Here is a 17,459-nt window from a genome sequence, read left to right on the forward strand (position 1 = left end):
TCTTTACTCTCCTCCTAGTCCCTCTCCCCACCTCCCCTCTCCCCCAGATCAATTCCTCTTGTTTCCCTTGGGGGAGGGGGGAAAGACAGGCCTCCCAAGGATATCCACCTAACATGTCTGTAGGTGGAGTTTTTGTCAGGGACCACTGGCTCCCCAGTAAACACACAGAGACTTACTAATTTAATTATAAATGCTTGGCCAATAGCTCAGGCTTGTTACCAGCTAACTCTTATATTTAAATTAACCTGTATTCCTTCTTTCAGCATGGCACATTCATCTTGCTTCTTTATGCAGCTCTTGAGACTCCTGAGACTCCACCCTTCTTCCTCCCATTGTCCAGTTTGACTCTGCTGCCTAACCTCTCTACCTGTCCAGCTATTGGCCAGTCAGCTTTTTTATTAACCAGTGAGAGTAATACATATTTACAGTGTACATGGCCTAATAAGATAAGATTGGACACAAAACCCTCATGTCACAGCTGGATGAGGTAACCTAGTAGGACCCATTACGCAAAACAGTCAGAGACAGCCCCATTCCCGCTGTTAGGAGTCCTGCAAGAACACCAAGCTACACAACCATAACATATATGCAGAGGACCTGGCTCGGACCCTACAGAGTCCGTGTTTGTCACTTCGGTCTCTGTGAGCCCTGCTCAGGTGACTCTGTGGGCCGTGTCCTTGTGCCCTCTGGCTCTGCCTAGTGTTTAGCCGTGGGAACTTCTAAGTTGTTAGTCTCTCTTAATAAATGTCACACTAGCAGGCAACTAAGACAGTGGGCCTGAGGGCTTTGTTTTGTTTCTTTGAGACAAGTCTTGCTATGTAGTCCTGCTGGTCTCAAGCTCTGTGTAGCCCAGACGGCTTAGAACTGGAGATCCTTTGACTTCGCTTCTGTAGTGCAGGAGCTTGTACCACGTGGCTAGCCACACCTTGTTATGGCCTTTCATAAAGATGATTGGCTGTTTCAGCAAAGCAGTGAGGTTGAATGGAAGACTGTTAATCTAGAAGTCTGAATGTTTGACTTCTGATGACAGTTTACTACTGTAGCAGTTGTGAGCACTCTGTTGAATCAAATGAGAAGGTGCTTTGAAAAAACTGGATGTGTTCAGATGGCAAATAATCTTTTTCTTTTTTGTTTCTTTAAGTCAGTGCATTGGCAAGACACTGTTTTTGTTAGCTGGTGAGACTGAGCACTTGGCTAAGGCTGGGGAAGGAGCACTGCAAGATAGAGAGGTTTTTTTTTTTTTTTTTTTTTTTTTTTTTTTTTTTTTTTTTTTGAGACAGCCCTGCATAGCCCTGGCTATCCTGGAAATCACTATGTAGACCAGGCTAGCCTTGAACCAGGAGATCCACCTGCCTCTGCCTCCCAAGTGCTGGGATTAAAGGCATGCATCACCACCACCCAGCCAAGTTAGAGAATTTAAATTATAATTTCTAGGATATGCCCTCAGACTTACTGTAGGGTTAATGGTCATGAGGTAAATCTGGCCAGTATTGTACATTATCATTAATATATTTGACAGGCAGTAAGTGTCTACACTGTACTTCACACTGAGTTTTAGGATTCAGCTATATCTGATAAGAACCAAAGTGAAAATAAAATGTTGATAATAAAAAGATCCAAAGTGATAATCCCATTTGCTGATCCTTCTTGTCCCTGGCCAGTACTTCTACAAAGGACCTTCTGGTTCAGCCAAGCCATAAGTGAACATTTCGATCAGATGTGAAGCTAAGTAAGGTCAGGTTGTTGGTAACATGAGAGGTTAGCAAACTGTCTGTTACCAGTAATCTTGCAGTGGTCACAGAAGGTACATTAGCTGGAGTTCTGGCTCAGTGGTAGAACACTTGGCTAACATGCACAAGGCCCTGGGTTTGAGTCCCACAACCACCAAAAGAAACAGGGATGTGGGAGTGGTAATTAGCCATGTAAAGGTGGGCAGAATTTTCTGGACCTACCACTTTTAGAACTGAAGGCTTTTTTTCTCCCCCAAGTTGCATTAGCATTAAAGTAGAGATCCTTGGAGTTAGAATATGATTTTTTTCTTGTCTTTTCTCTGTGACTTTGTGATTCAGTAGATCTGCCTTCTGAAGCCTGGGTCTCTATATATTTTAAAGATTTTCTTTCTTATTTATGTGTTTGTGGGTCTGCCGCATATGTATGGGGGCCTGTAAAGACCAGAAGAGGGTTTCAAGTCTGGAACTAGAATTACAGGTGATTGTGAGCTGCCGTGTGGGTGCTAGGGATTGAACCTGGGTCCTCTGCAAGAACAAGTGCTTCTAACTGCTGAGCCATCTCCAGCCCTTGAAGCAGTAATTTTTTTTTTTTTAATGTGTGTGGGTGTTTTGCCTGCTTGTATGTCTGTGTATTAGTTGTGTGCTTGGTGCCTATAGAGGCCAGAAGAGGGTGTTGGATCTCCTGGGACTGGCGTTACAGTTGTTAGCTGCCCTGTTGATGCTGGGAATGGAACCTTCATCTTCTGGAAGAGCAGCCAATGAGTGCTCCTAACCACTGAGCCATCTCTCCAGTCCTGAAGTTCTTACTGCTTTGATCTTATATGCCACTTATATTGTTATTTACCTTGACCTCCACGGCAACAGTGTCACAATGATTTTTTTTTTTAAATAGGTTTATGTATGAGTGAGCATGTGATGTATGTATATACAGGGATGTGTGCCTATGCGTGTGCAGAGACAGAGGGCATCAGGTATCTTGCTCTACCAAGCTGTGCTTCATTCCCTTGAGTCAGGGTCTTTCATTGAACCTGGAGCTAGGCTGGGATCCTGCAAGCCCTGGCAATCTTCCTGTCTCCAACCTCCATAGAACTGGGATTACAGGCATGTATGGCCATCCTCGGCTTTTTACATGGGTGCTGGGAACTTAAACTTACTGTATGTGTGAGAGAGGGGCGTGTGTGTGTGTGTGTGTGTGTGTGTGTGTGTGTGTGTGTGTGTGTTTAGAGGTCAGAAGACAGTTTTGTCGAATCAGTTCTCCCATTTTTTTATGTGTATATGAATGCCTAAATGTCTGTGTATATACCACATACATGCCTTCAGACAGTGGAAGAGGGTGTCAGATCCCCTAGAACTGGAATTACAGGTAGTTTGAGTCACCTGGTGTTGGTGCAGGAAATCAAACCCTGCTCTTCTGGCAGAACAATAAATGCTCTTAACTGCTGGGCCATCTCTTCGTTTTTCGCCTTCTCCGTGAGTTCCAAGGATAGAACTCAGCTTGTCAGCAGCAAGCATTTTACCATCTCGATGGCCTCAGGGCTTTTTACCTTTCTTTCATTATGTATGTCCTACTCAGTGGCTGCCTGGCTGCTTGCCTGGCAGCTGCCTAGCTGGCCCCAGGTGTCTCCCTCTCTCATTCTCTCTCTCCTCTCCTCTCCTCCTACTTACTCTCTCTGCCCACCAGCCCCACCTATCCCTCTACTGCCTACCTATTGGCTGTTCAGCTTTTTATTAGACCAGTCAGGTCCCTTAGGTAGACAAGGTGAAATGGTAACACATCTTTACCTAAATAATTAAATGCAGCATAAACAAATGTAACACATCTTTACCTAGTTAAACAAATGCAACATAAATGGAACACACCTTTTCATAGTTAAAGTAATATTCCACATCATAAACAAATGTAACATATCTTTACAAAGTTAAGGTAATATTCCACAACAACAACCTTTTGTCTTGTTTTTGTAACTATGTATACTAGGCTGTTATGGAACTCACTTTGTAGTCCAGGCTGGCCTCAAATCTGGTGGCACTCACTCCTGCCTCACAGCCTCTTACTGAAATTACAGGTACGGGACTACCATTGGGCATGCACTCTGTTGTTGACTGAAGCATTCTTTTGCAGCATATGACTCTACTTGAAACATGACCATCTATGGTGGTGTTATAATAAGCCACCTTTTTCCCAGGAGCTAAAGGTCCCTCAATCTGTTTTCAGGTGAAGAATATTGAGGAACACCGGGAACGTAGTCTGGACTCTGTTCAGGAGCTGATGGAAAGTGGGCAGGCAGTGGGAGGCATGGTTACCACAACCACAGGTCAGCTCTCTCCCTCTCTCATGCTGTGATTTGGAGTAAATGTGCATTCCCAAAGGGGCCTCATTTACTTATTTAACCTACAGTCTATTTTTTTTTTCCTTTCAGTTTTTGAAGCAGTGTTTCAGTTTGTATAGGCCAGGCTGCCCTCAAACTCCTGGCCTTATGAATGCTGGGATTATAGGCATGAGCCATCATACTGTTTTTATTTAATTTTTGGTAATACTGGGGATCAAACTCAAGGTCTCTTACATGCCAGGCATTTGCTGTACCTTAGAGTTGCACATCCAGCCCTATCTATCATCCATCCATCCATCCATCTCTGTCTGTCTGAAACAGGGTCTCATTATGTGGTCCTGGCTGTCCTGGAACTTACTGTGTAAACTAAGCTGGCTTGGAACTCAGAGTTCCTGCCTCTGCCTCCCAAGTGTTGGGATTAAAGGTGTGTGCTACCATGCCTGGCCCCAGTTTATGGTGTTTGTTTGTTTTAATTTTTTTAATAACTTGTTTTTATTTTATGTGCATTGGTGTTTTGTTTGCATATATATCTGAGTAAGGGTGTCTGATCCCTTAAAACTAGAGTTACAGACAGTTGTGAGCTGCCACGTGTGTGCTGAGAATTGAACCCTGGTCCTCTGGAAGAACAGCCAGCCAGTGCTCCCAACCTTTGAGCCACCTCTCTAGCTCCAATTTATCTATTTTTAACATCAGTGTATGTTGAAGTAGTAGTATTTTTTTGCTATTCTAGACTGAAAGCAACATTTCTGGAATTCCTTGGAATCATATACAGATGGGAGGCTTTCACCATACCTTTCATAGAGAATCTCTTTTTCACTTCTTCCCAGATTGGAACCAGCCAGCTGAAGCTCAGCAAGCCCAGCAGGTCCAGCGGATCATTTCACGCTGTAATTGCCGAATGTACTATATTAGTTACAGTCATGACATCGACCCTGAGCTAGCAACTCAAATTAAGCCACCTGAGGTTCATGAGAACCAGGAAAAGGAGGATCTCTTAAAGAAGCAGGAAGGTATCTAGGCCTTAAAGACTTTCAGAGAGGACTGGGGACTTGTGAAAGTAGTTATTTCCTTAGTGGTTTTAAGACAGTAGAATTATTAAAGGGATTCCTGTGCACTGTTGCTACTAAGATTTCACTTGGCTTTGCATTTTGTAAGTTCAGCCATTAGAACAGCCTGTACTCTTAGAGGAAACTGAGACAGTGGCTATTATTTACAATTCTGAAATAAGCATATTCCTATTCCTGAGTACCTCTTACTCCATTTCTGTTGAGCTGACTAACAGAAGTGGTTCCAGTGTTTGCTAGGCTGGGGGGGGGGGGGGGATGGTGCCCACTTTACTCTCAGCATCTAGGAGGAAGAGGCAGTTGGATTTCCATGAGTTCCAGGCCAGCCAGGGCTACATAGTGAAACCCTGTCTCAGAAAACAAAACAGAAAATATGGGTTAGAAGAGTGAATATTGAGGGAGAAACTTGAACCTCCTATTTAACTGCTAACAATTATCTAGGGGCTGTGGATACTTTCACTCTCATCCACCACGAATTGGAAATTTCTACCAACCCAGCTCAGTATGCTATGATTCTGGACATCGTCAACAACCTGCTGCTCCATGTAGAACCCAAGCGGAAGGTGAGCATGAGCTCTACCAGAATTCAGGTTAGCCTCACCTGAACTTTGACCTTGCCCTTTACTTGGGTCACAGTAAGTAAAGTAATGCTGGGCTGGTGAGATGGCTCAGTGGATAAGGAAGAAACTAATGCCTCTTATTAGTTTGATTGGTACATCCTCTTAATCAGGTATAGCTATAGAAATCATATAATTAGACCGGGCAGTGGTGGCACACGCATTTTATCCCAGCACTCAGGCAGGCAGAGGCAGGCGGATCTCTGCAAGTTTGAGGCCAGCCTGGTCTGGAGAATGAGTTCCAAGATAACCAGAGCTACACAGAGAAACCCTGTTAAGTGTCTCTAAGACTGTAGCACTTGTTCTAGCCAGTTCTCGGTCAACCAGACATCTCTAATGGTAACTCTACACTTCTGCCTCCATCTCCAACTCCACATTGCAGATCTTTTGTATTGACCCACCCCTTACTCTTGCTACTGATCATGACCGGTAAAGGTCAGCTTTCCAGAAGAGATCCCCATTCACTTTCCTATAAGACTTAACCCATTTAACAAATGTTAATTCCTGAGGCTGGGGATGTACCGATAGTAAAGCATGTATGAAGCTGTGGGTTTTATTCATAGCACCACACAAAGCATAGAAGTTCACCTTTCCCTTTTCCCTTCTTTTAGGAGCATAGTGAAAAGAAGCAGCGTGTCAGGTTCCAGCTGGAGATCTCTAGCAATCCTGAGGAGCAGCGTAGTAGCATATTGCATCTGCAGGAGGCTGTGCGGCAGCATGTGGCCCAGATCCGGCACTTAGAGAAACAGATGTATTCTATCATGAAGGTATTCACCCCAGGTAGTCTGAGGACAGAGACCACCTGGGTAGCCAGGGAGGATCTTAATTTCCTCTCTCCTGGTTCCCTAGTCTTTACAGGATGACAGCAAGAATGAGAACTTGCTTGACCTGAACCAAAAACTTCAGTTACAGCTGAACCAGGAAAAGGCCAACCTGCAGCTGGAAAGTGAAGAGCTCAACATCCTCATCAGGTACTCGGCAGTCTTCTCCACTCAGTCGAGAGATGAGCTGTCTTTCTTGCCCATGTTATGACAGTCTTTAAGTTTAGTGTGCATTCTCAAAGACTATTGTAGCAGTAGATATAGGCACATCTTCCTATAAGCCTTGCTGAGGTTGGCCAGAGAGGTGAGTGCAAACAGGAAAGCCCCTCCTTTGGGTTCTCACTGGAGTGCTTCCTGGGAACCGCCCTGCTGCAAAATTAGGTAGTTGAGAAATACCACTTTTGTGGCCTTAGCAATGTGTATCTGAACTGAAAATACATTAAAACTGATTAATAAAGAACAAAATTGAAAGCCAGGCAGTGGTAGTACACACCTATACTACCATCACTTTCCAGGCAAAGGCAGGCAGAGCTCTGAGTTCAAGGCCAGCCTGGTCTACAGAACAAGTTCCAGGACAGCCAGGGCTACACAGAGAAACCTTGTCTCAAAACAACAACAAAAAAGAACAATGAAGAAAAAAAAAGAGGCATTAGCTAATCCTGAGGTTGGCCTCTGGGCTGCGAGCCTGCAGCATTATGGGGCAGTCCTGCCTGGGTGCTCTTTCCCTTACTCGCTTGCCTTGCCTGTTCGTGCATAGGTGTTTTAAGGATTTCCAACTGCAGCGGGCCAACAAAATGGAGCTGCGAAAGCAACAGGAAGATGTGAGTGTGGTCCGTCGCACTGAGTTTTACTTTGCTCAGGCACGTTGGCGCCTGACAGAGGAAGACGGACAGCTGGGAATCGCTGAGCTGGAGCTACAGAGGTTCCTCTACAGCAAGGTATTGGGGTGCACAGTCATACAGCATCAGCCCAGTCCGAGGCCTTAACCTATCCCAAGAATTCAATCCATGGAGAGAAAAAAGGGCTAATTGTATGATTATTAATGATGGTCATAATTAGAGACACATTGGCCTATAGTAAATAATATAGGTATATAGCTAATCAGCCCAGGTGGTGGTGGTACATGCCTTTAATCCCAGCACTCACGAGGCAGAGACAGGCAGATCTCCTAGCCAGCCTGGTCTACAGATCAAGTTCCAGGACAACCAAAGCTACACAGAGAAACCTGTCTCAAAAAACCCAAATAAAAAAAAGAAAGATAATTATTCTTATTTTAAGGCCCAGAGTGAAGTAATTTTCCAAGTCAAGTTGTAATAGTAACATTCTGATACTGACTACCCTACAAGGAAAAAGAATATTATATTACAAGGGATATTTGAAAATAAATGAGAAATTTAAATGTCACAATAACTAGGAAGTATTAACATTTAGTGGTTTAGCTAGTATTACTCATGAGAAACACTAGATTAGAGGGTTTGTAGATTGTATATGAGATTGAAAGAAGTTGATAGGGTGTGATGGTGCATAAATACATGTTCAAATCTTACAGATCTTATCTGGCTCTGGGTTTTCACCCAGATATCAGGGTGAAAGCTGAAAGATCAGAGTTTCAGAGCAGCCAGCCACTAGTTCTTACCTCTATGAAATCCTTAGCCTAAAGAGTATGAGTTCCTCTTTCTTCACACCTTTTTTTTTTCCCCCAGAGCTGAGGACCGAACCCAGGGCCTTGCGCTTGCTAGGCAAGCACTCTACCACTGAGCTAAATCCCCAACCCCAATTTTTTTGTGTAGCTTTGTGCCTTTCCTGGAACTCACTCTGTAGACCAGGCTGGCCTCGAACTCACAGAGATCTGCCTGCCTCTGCCTCCCGAGTGCTGGGATTAAAGGCGTGCGCCACCATCGCCCGGCTCCTCACTCCTTATATACCTTTCTCTGCCCTGACATACTACTTCCTGGGATTAAAGGCATGTGTTCTTCCCAAGCAAAGGCATGACATCTTGTGTGTTGGGATTAAAGGTGTGTACCCCACTGCCTGACCTCTATGTCTAATCTAGTGGCTGGCTCTCTTCTCTGATCCTCTGTCAGGCAAGTTTGTTAGGGTACACAGTATATCACCACACATATAATCACATCATTCTAGATGTGTAGGTCATGAGGCTTAGGAGCTCAAAGCCAGCCACAGGTACAATTTGAGGCTATCCTGGGCTTTATGAGATCCTGACTTAAAGAAGAAAGAGAAAAATGAAATCAGAGGGTTAGATTAGCATATATAGTAATTCTCTACCAAGTTCCTAAGGAAGGCTTAAAATGAACAGGACAAAATCTGTTTTACAGGTGAATAAGTCTGATGACACTGCAGAACATCTCCTGGAGTTGGGCTGGTTCACTATGAACAACCTTCTCCCCAATGCTATCTATAAGGCAAGTCTTACCTTTTTTTTTTAAATGGGGATGGGATTTAGGCAGGGCCTTGTTCATTCTAGTCAAGAACTCTACTAATCGACATCCCCACATCTATATGGCAAGTCTTATAGTCTTATTTTGCCATTCCTAGCCCATTTATATATGCTTTAGAGCAAAGGGCATTTGTGATGGTCTTTTCATATCAACTCATAGGAAACAATGTGATCTGAAATGGTATAGCTTGCCTACTTAGCAAGATCATTGGCTTCAGTTCTGTAGGTTTGTGGATTGATTTTTAAGTTGACTTTTGGAGAGGACATTTAATAGAGTTGTTCACTCTGTCCTGTAGGTGGTTCTGCGGCCCCAGAGTTCCTGCCAATCGGGGAGACAGCTAGCCCTCCGCCTTTTTAGCAAAGTCCGGCCGCCTGTTGGGGGGTATCTCTGTTAAGGAACACTTTGAGGTTTGTAAACAAACAGTACCTTGGGAACGAAGGGCCAAAGGGCAGTTCAAAACTAAAAACTGTTAGTAATAAAAGACAAGGATAGTACCTGAGCCTAATTGCTTCTTCGCCTCTTTCCCCGAAGGTGAATGTGGTGCCTCTCACCATCCAGCTCTCCCACCAGTTCTTCCATAGAATGATGGGCTTTTTCTTTCCGGGTCGAAATGTGGAAGATGATGAAGTTGGTGATGAAGAGGATAAGTCCAAACTGGTGACAACTGGTGAGAATTGTTATCTGGAATGCCAGAATAGAGTAGCAGCCCAAAGCCACTCGAGGAAAAGGATGACTGTTGGTGTTTGCTTTTCCTTAGGAATACCAGTAGTGAAGCCTCGGCAGCTGATAGCAACAGATGACTCAGTCCCGCTAGGCCCTGGGAAGGGTGTAGCACAGGGTTTGACCCGGAGTTCTGGGGTCAGAAGATCATTTCGCAAATTACCTGAGGTATGGCACATGTCCCTAAAGATTGAAAAATCAGAGAAAATGAATGTTACAGTAGTACTCTGTAATCTCAACACTTGGGGGACAGGTGTTGGAAAATCATGAGTTCAAGGGCAGCCTGGACCATATGAGATCCCGCTTCAAAAAAAAAGCAAAAGAAACCCTCAAAAACTAAAATAAAAACATTTTAATATGTATAAAAGTTTTTTTTAGCCAGGCAGTGGTGGCACACACCTTTAATCCCAGCACTCAGGAGGCAGGGGTAGGTGGATCTCTGTGAGTTCAAGGCCAGCTTGGTCTACAAAGCGAGTTGCGGGGCAGCCAGAGCTGTTATTAATCATTTCTGTTGGACATGGCTAGGTGTAGAAACCTCTTTTGAGTCCATTCCAGGATTGAGAGGCTGGAGTAATAGGATATTTGGTTTCTTCTGGTTTTAGAGGCTTATGTTCCTTTCTTGTCTTTCCTAGCACCCAGTTGATGACATTGACAAGATGAAAGAGCGGGCTGCCATGAACAACTCCTTCATATACATAAAAATCCCACAAGTTCCACTGTGTGTCAGTTACAAGGTGTGTCCCATCGCAGCAGTTTCTAGGACAGTAGACAGAAAGGAACCAAGATTATAGAGGGTGACAGCCAGGCTTCTGTGAGAATGGGCCATGGGTGACAAACCTGCTGTTCCTTCTGCTTCCTGCAGGGGTCAGCACCACTACCAGAATGAGGGCGGGGAATCCAGTCTGTATCTGTAGGTTGCTAGCATAGGAATTATACCGAGTACTGGCTTAGATTCAAAATGGCAGCTGATGTAATTTTTCCCTCCTCCTCTTGCTCTTGCAGGGCGAGAAGAACAGTGTGGACTGGGGTGACCTTAACTTGGTGCTACCCTGTCTGGAGTACCACAACAACACGTGGACGTGGCTGGACTTTGCCATGGCTGTCAAAAGGGACAGCCGGAAAGCTTTGGTTGCCCAGGTATCTCGCCAGGGCTCATGGCTGTTTCGTTAGCAGGGACTGGCAAGCAAATGGGAGCCTTTTGTTCTACACTATATTGAAAGATAGCCAAGAAAGGGGCAGATAATAGAGTGACTGATTTTGTCCTTGTTTGGTCCTTGACGTTGCCACAGTATGATCAAATAACTTTTATTTCATGTTAACAGTCGTTAATTTGAGGGAACTAAGGGCTGCTACAACCTCAGCTTTATGATGGATTCTGATTAGATTGTAAGCTTCTGAAAGCAGAGACCATTATTTATACACTTCATTATTTACATACTTTGATCTGCCCCATTGTGCTTTGCATGTAAGTTTAATAAATTCTTGAACTGGTTCAGTTTGAATTGTTCGGCCCGTTCCACTAATCTTTTTGCCTTTCCTTTACTCCTCTCCACTTGCCAGGTAATCAAAGAAAAGCTAAGGTTGAAACCTGCAACAGGGTCTGAGGTCCGGGGAAAGCTAGAGACAAAGTCGGACTTGAACATGCAACAGCAGGAGGAGGAGAAAGCACGGCTTCTTATCGGGTTAAGTATGGGTGACAAGAACCCTGGCAAGAAGTCCATCTTCGGCAGGCGCAAGTGACCTGGAGAGCCAAGGAACTGCAGTGTAGAATCTGACTCCGGCTCAGGATCCAGGGACTTGAGGGCGGGCAGAGCTTCCCTTCATCCCACGGGATTTGTGGGCTTTGGAGCTTATAGGGAACTGAGACGCTGTTCCGCAGCTGGCCTGTCCCTGCAGGGCATGGTGGACAAAAGTGCTAAATTCCCTCATGCTTACTGGGCCCAGGGCCAGAAAGGCCAGAGAACCAGAAGGCCTATGGAGTGTGTCTAAGCCTAGTGTCCTGCTCTTGGGGGCAGCGGAAAGGGTGGGGATAGTTTTGATCAAGTATGATAAATTTTTATAAATAGACATATATATATAATATATATATATATATTTCTAAGTGTAATTGCTCTCCCTTTGTGCCAGTAAGCTGAGGGGAGGGGTCTGATCCTCTGTGCCTCACTCCACTGCCTTGTTGTATGAAAGGTGTTAGTGTTGGGGGGCGGTTCAGCTTCCCAGTCTGTGTGCTCACTTGGGAGGATGGCATTAGGAGCCAGGGCTGGCCATGGGTACCTTCCTTTCCTTTCCCCCTCGGGTATGCCCTGGAGAATGGAGAAAAAAAAAAAGATGATTTAAAGAAAAAATATTTTAAATTTGATGCTGGCTTTTATTCTTTTTTTTTTTTTTTTTCATTTGTATTGAGTAAAAATGTTCAAGTTGTCCGTGTCCTTCCCTCCTCACTAACCCACCCATCTCTCCACTGCCACGGTAATGACTGGCCTTTCTCCTCCTCTGGAGTCCTATCGTAGCGACTTCCCAGCCCGGGTATGATGCTGACCTAAAGCTGATGGGTCTGTGTACACTGGGAGAGGCGGGGCTCCTGGGTAATGCAGCACAGAGATAGGAATTGCTTATGTAACTGGGGCAGCAGATTGACTGGAAGGAGAGGAGGCAGAGGCTGGGGATGGGAGCAGTGAGCTGTCGGCAGGGGCAACACACCCGGGTGTCTGCTCCTCAAAAGGTACGGTATGGGGCTCTGGCTGCCTGTGGATGGGAAGTGATGGAGGTAAGGGCCTGAAGCCAGAAAGTGCCTAGTTAGAAGCCTGTCACTGATAGCCAATGGGGTGTGGGCATGGAGGCTATACTGTGAGTAGCCTCACTCAGGCACAGATTATATTCCTGATTTGTCATGGAGAGAACATACAACTGTTACTGTCATCTATATTTTGAATTATATTGAGGAAATCTAGGTCACATCACAAGGCCTAGGAATTTCCTTCCTTCTAGAGCAGTGGTTTTCAACTTGTGGGTCCATGACCCCTGTGGGGTGGACTGGCCCTTTGACTGGGGTCACACCAGATATTTACAGTACAATCTACATCAGTAGCAAAGGTATAGTTATTATATAGCAACCAAAGATAATTTTATGGTTGGGGGTCACCACAACATGAGGAACTGTAATAAAGGGTTGCAGTGTTAGGAAGGGTGAGAACCACTGCTTTAGAGGTTAAGACTTGAGGGGAAGGAGTACCTGGTAAGATGGATAGAACCTGCAGTGCCTCCTGAGCAGGCTTAGAACGCTCCCTTCTCAGCAGGGTGGCAACATCCAGGGTCCTTGGGCCCGAGGCTGGAAGAGCCTCTGGTGTGGTGTGGGGACCATCAGGTCAGGTCTGGAAGAACTATGGGAGCTACAGAGGCATCAGTGCCTGCCTCAGGAGCCCCTCCAGCCAGCCCCACTGCTGCTGGAGAAGCCGTTGTCTGAGTGGCCAGTGCCTCAGTTCATCAACCTCTTTCTACCAGAGTTTCCCATGAGGCCTGTTAGGGGGCAGCAGGAGCTAAAGGTAGGTCATCGGAGTCCCTGGGAAGTCTTTGGGAGGAATCTAGAAACAACCAGTCTCAGGTGCCCTCTTCTCCATTTTAGATTTTGGGCCTTGTGGCTAAAGGCTCTTTTGGAACCGTCCTGAAAGTGCTGGATGGTGCCCAAAAAGCTGTATTTGCAGTGAAGGTAGGAGTCTAGGTATTCCACTCATTCAGTGGTTACTGTTTACAGCCTTCGTTTCAGAGGTCAGGAACAGCATTGTTTTCCATGAGTTCTGCCTCTCCTTTGTAGGTGGTACCCAAAGTCAAAGTCCTACAGCGGGATACCCTGAGGCAGTGCAAAGAGGAGGTCAGCATCCAGGTATGCACAATTCTGAAAGCATGGCTGGGAGAATGAAATTGCTGGTGGAGAAAGTCCCTCCCTTTGTCCAACCTACCTGCTTTTCTTGGCTCTACCTTCCCCATATGTTTCCATCTTGGTGCAGTGTAGCCCCAGAATAAATCCTGAGAAAATTATTATTAGCTGTAGACACAGTCCAAGTTCTACCAGGGAACTCTCCAACATACCTTGGCATGCCCCTTGGCAGTGTGCTGGCTCCAGGGTTGCCAGGGAGGTGGTCCCAAATGAGCTCTGGTTCATTTCTACACAAGGCAACACCTGATTTCTTGGCTGTCTTTATCATCAATAAGCCTGTTCTTTACTAACTTGCTCTTTTCTTTGTCTCTAGCGACAGATCAACCATCCTTTTGTACACAGCCTGGGAGACAGCTGGCAGGGGAGGCGACACCTCTTCATTAGTGAGTGGACTGGGCTTTGTCCCCATCCACAAAGGCCCCCAGACCGTTCTCCCAACCTGATGCTATTCTGCCTTCCCTTAGTTCCACCACTTCTCATAGCATTTCTGTATTCCAAACGTAGAGGGGAAAGGCTGGGGGGTTAGTTTGGGCAGGAGGTCTATAATGCCTTGAGCCCAGGCCTTATAGACCACAGATACTGCCCGGACTTCTGGTGCTTTGCAGTGTGTAGCTACTGCAGCATGGATCTCCACTCCCTGTGGTCTGCTGTTGGTGGTTTTCCAGAGGCTTCTATCCGTCTCTTTGCAGCTGAACTGGTCCTTGTGCTGTGTAAGTGAAGGAGTGGTAGAGGAAACGGAAAGGGGAGAACTAAGTTGGTGGGGAAGAGAAAATAGAATTGATACTGAATTCTGAAAGTCAGGGTAGAGATGGGATAGAAGCTACAGAAACTGGAATAGACAAGAGACCTTACACACACCCATGCTCACTGTTCTCCACAGGCTATCTCCATGACATGGGTATCATCCATCGAGATGTAAAGGTAGAGTTAAGTCTTTTTTCTTAGTCTGAGGAAGAACCTCAATAAGAAGTTCCGGCAGGTCTGAGAAGGCAGTGAGAAGCAGAGACAGTTTACCTGGGTTCCTATGGATGTGAAGGGTTTGGTTTAGGGATGGGTCCTCCAAGTAGAGGTTTGAATGCTGAGTAGACAGACTGCCTTCTCCAGCTAACAGCTTTACATGAAAGAAAGCCAGGTGTGGCCATACCTGCCTATACTCCAGCACTACTGGGGGTGGGGGACAGGAGTGCTACAAGTTTTGAGGCTAGCCTGTTATATATACCTAATTCCCAGCTAGCCCAGGCTACATAATGAGACCCTGTGTCAAAAAATAACAATGGAGGTGGAGGTGGGGTGGGGGGGGGTTGGGAGATGGCTCAGCGGTGTAGAGCACTGGCTGCTCATCCAGAGGACCCGGGTTCAATTCCCTGCACCCACATGGCAGCTCATAACTGTCTGTAACTCCAGTTCTAGAGGATCTGGCACCCTCACACAGACATACATGAAAAACACCAATGCACATAAAAACAAATAAATAAAAAACAATGGAAAAACCAAATCAGAGTCAATGGGAATAGTAAAACAATGTCCTCTCGCCCATGATTTCAGATGGAGAACATCCTTCTGGATGAGCGAGGTATGTCTTCTTTTCCAGCCTCAGGATGAGTGGTACCTCTGCAAAAAAAGGCACAGGTTGAAACACTGTCTCCTTATTCCATAGGCCACCTGAAACTGACAGACTTCGGTCTGTCTCGCCGTCTGTCCCCGGGAGCACGAGCCTACACTATCTGTGGCACTCTTCAATACATGGGTGAGGGGGAAGCTGAAGCTGGTGGGGAGGGTGGCGTAGAGAAGTGGTGACGAGTCCTTTCTCCCCACAGCCCCGGAGGTCCTGAGTGGCGGGCCTTACAACCACACTGCTGACTGGTGGTCCCTGGGGGTGCTGCTTTTCTCTCTGGCAACTGGTAAGGTGAGAGAATGGTATTGGCGCTGGGCAGGAAGAGAGCTTGGCTTGGTGGGAAAAGACCTTAGAAAGCCTTCTTCCCACCCCCTACCCCTTTAACTCAGTTCCCAGTGGCTGCAGAAAGAGATCATGTGACCATGTTGGCAAGTGTGACCCACTGTGAATCTGAGATGCCAGCCTCTATTACTCAGGAGCTCTCACTCCTGCTCCATGAGGTAAGGAGACATACTACTTTCCTTTTTGACTCCCAGGCTATTCACCGTTTTCTTTTCATAGAAGTGACATTTCCCAGCAGTTCCCCCTCCCTCCCTTCCTCCCTTCCTCCCTCTCTCTCCCTCTCTCTCTCTCTCTCTCTCTCTCTCTCTCTCTCTCTCTCTCCCCCTCCCTCTTCCCCTTTCCCCCTCTCCCCCTCCCCCTCTCCCCCTCTTCCTCTCTCTGATGGTCTGATGGGGATGGAGATGCTCCAACTACCCATTTCCCCTGTAACTGCAGACCTCACTCTGGAGTCCCTGCCACCCTAAATCCTTTCCTCCCCCAGAACAGACAGGTCCTTTTGAAGAGCCTGGGCCAGTGCTACCTTATCACCCGCAAATCCAAGTCCATCTCCTTTATCCTCACCAGTCCTCCCACTCTCTCTAATCACCATGTTCTTCTTTCACAAATCTTCTGTGCTTTAGGATTTTCCTGCCTTCCATGGCTGCACGAACTGTTCACTGCCTTCATCCTCTCTGTTTAGCCTCTGTCTTATCCCAGTCTCATTCTGTCTTCCTTCAGCTCCTGTGCCAGAACCCTCTGCACCGGCTACGTCATCTGCATCACTTCCAGGTCCACCCTTTCTTTCGGGGTGTGGCCTTTGACCCTGAGCTCCTAAAGAAGCAGCCAGTGAGCCTTGTCGTGGAGACACAAGATAACAGCAGTCCAGTGGAGTCCATGCCCTTCACGGACTTTGACTGTGATCTGGAGTCCTTGGTCCACTCTGTCTCTGCTGATTCTCTACTGCAGATTGGGGCCCAGCTGGAAACCTGAGGATTTTTACTGCCAGCTCAGCATGACCACCGTGATGATCCAGTTTTTTCTTCATTGTCCTTACTATTTGGTTGTAGGTATTGGACCAGAGTTTAAATTGTTGGCATTCTGCAGCTGATGGCCAAAACTGGCCCTGATGCTTTCCTGTCACACAACCCACCTCTCACTTGCAGGCCAAGGCGGTGACCTTTATTTCATTTCTGCAGTACTTTTCACCTAAGCTGCCAAACAAAGCTTCTTAAAACTTTATCTTGGGGGCTGGAGAGATGGCTCAGAGGTTAAGAGCACTGGCTGTTCTTCCAAAGGTCCTGAGTTCAACTCCCAGCAACCATATGGTGGCTGAAAACCATCTGTAATGAGATCTGGTTCCCTCTTTGGGCCTGCAGGGATACATGCAGGCAGAATACTGTATACATAATAAATAAATAAATCTTTAAAAAAAAAAAAAAACTTTATCTTATCCATGTTTTCTACCATACTTCCTGTCTTAGGCAATAATGACACTTTGTGGGATCCCGAAGTGCTATTTATATGTTTAACAAGCTAGTCAGAGCAATATGAATGTTTTTTAAAGATTGCAAAAGCTGGTATTTCAACACTTGAATAAGCAGTTAAAATATATGACCTGCCAGGCGGTGGTGGCCCTGCGCCTTTAATCCCAGCACTTGGAAGGCAGAGGCAAGTGGACCTCTGAGTTTGAGGTTATCCTAGTCTACAGAGCAAGTTCCAGGACAGCCAGGGCAGTTACACAGAGAAACTGTCTCAAAAAATAGCCCCCCCCCAAAAAAAAATGACCTAGGAGTTGGAGAGAAGGCTCATTGCTCTTGCAGAGGAGTCAGTTGAGTTTTTAGCCCCTCACAA

General features: G+C 46.0%; 2 protein-coding genes across 2 annotated transcripts in view; both read left to right on the forward strand.

Annotated features, from left to right (window-relative positions):
- Nucleotides 1-11,828, forward strand: part of Bltp2 (bridge-like lipid transfer protein family member 2) — a 31,814-nt gene extending 19,986 nt beyond the window's left edge. The window contains 14 exon segments of the mRNA XM_059271285.1: nt 3,946-4,045; nt 4,888-5,070; nt 5,566-5,687; nt 6,353-6,508; nt 6,591-6,712; nt 7,320-7,500; nt 8,896-8,982; nt 9,314-9,394; nt 9,396-9,425; nt 9,550-9,685; nt 9,776-9,906; nt 10,371-10,472; nt 10,741-10,875; nt 11,299-11,828. Of these exon segments, the coding sequence (XP_059127268.1) occupies nt 3,946-4,045; nt 4,888-5,070; nt 5,566-5,687; nt 6,353-6,508; nt 6,591-6,712; nt 7,320-7,500; nt 8,896-8,982; nt 9,314-9,394; nt 9,396-9,425; nt 9,550-9,685; nt 9,776-9,906; nt 10,371-10,472; nt 10,741-10,875; nt 11,299-11,478 (1,746 nt within the window). The 3' untranslated portion in view covers nt 11,479-11,828.
- Nucleotides 11,829-12,139: 311 nt separating this feature from the next.
- On the forward strand, nt 12,140-16,845 carry Rskr (ribosomal protein S6 kinase related). Its single transcript, XM_059271286.1, has 12 exons — nt 12,140-12,460; nt 13,032-13,280; nt 13,361-13,444; nt 13,550-13,618; nt 13,986-14,055; nt 14,278-14,382; nt 14,553-14,593; nt 15,218-15,245; nt 15,330-15,419; nt 15,490-15,578; nt 15,677-15,787; nt 16,347-16,845. The coding sequence occupies exons 1-12, from the start codon at nt 12,404-12,406 to the stop codon at nt 16,596-16,598; spliced, it is 1,245 nt and encodes a 414-aa protein (XP_059127269.1). The 5' UTR covers nt 12,140-12,403; the 3' UTR covers nt 16,599-16,845.
- Nucleotides 16,846-17,459: the final 614 nt, after the last annotated feature.

Source organism: Peromyscus eremicus, chromosome 8a (genome assembly GCF_949786415.1).
Source record: "Peromyscus eremicus chromosome 8a, PerEre_H2_v1, whole genome shotgun sequence".
NCBI lineage: Eukaryota > Metazoa > Chordata > Mammalia > Rodentia > Cricetidae > Peromyscus > Peromyscus eremicus.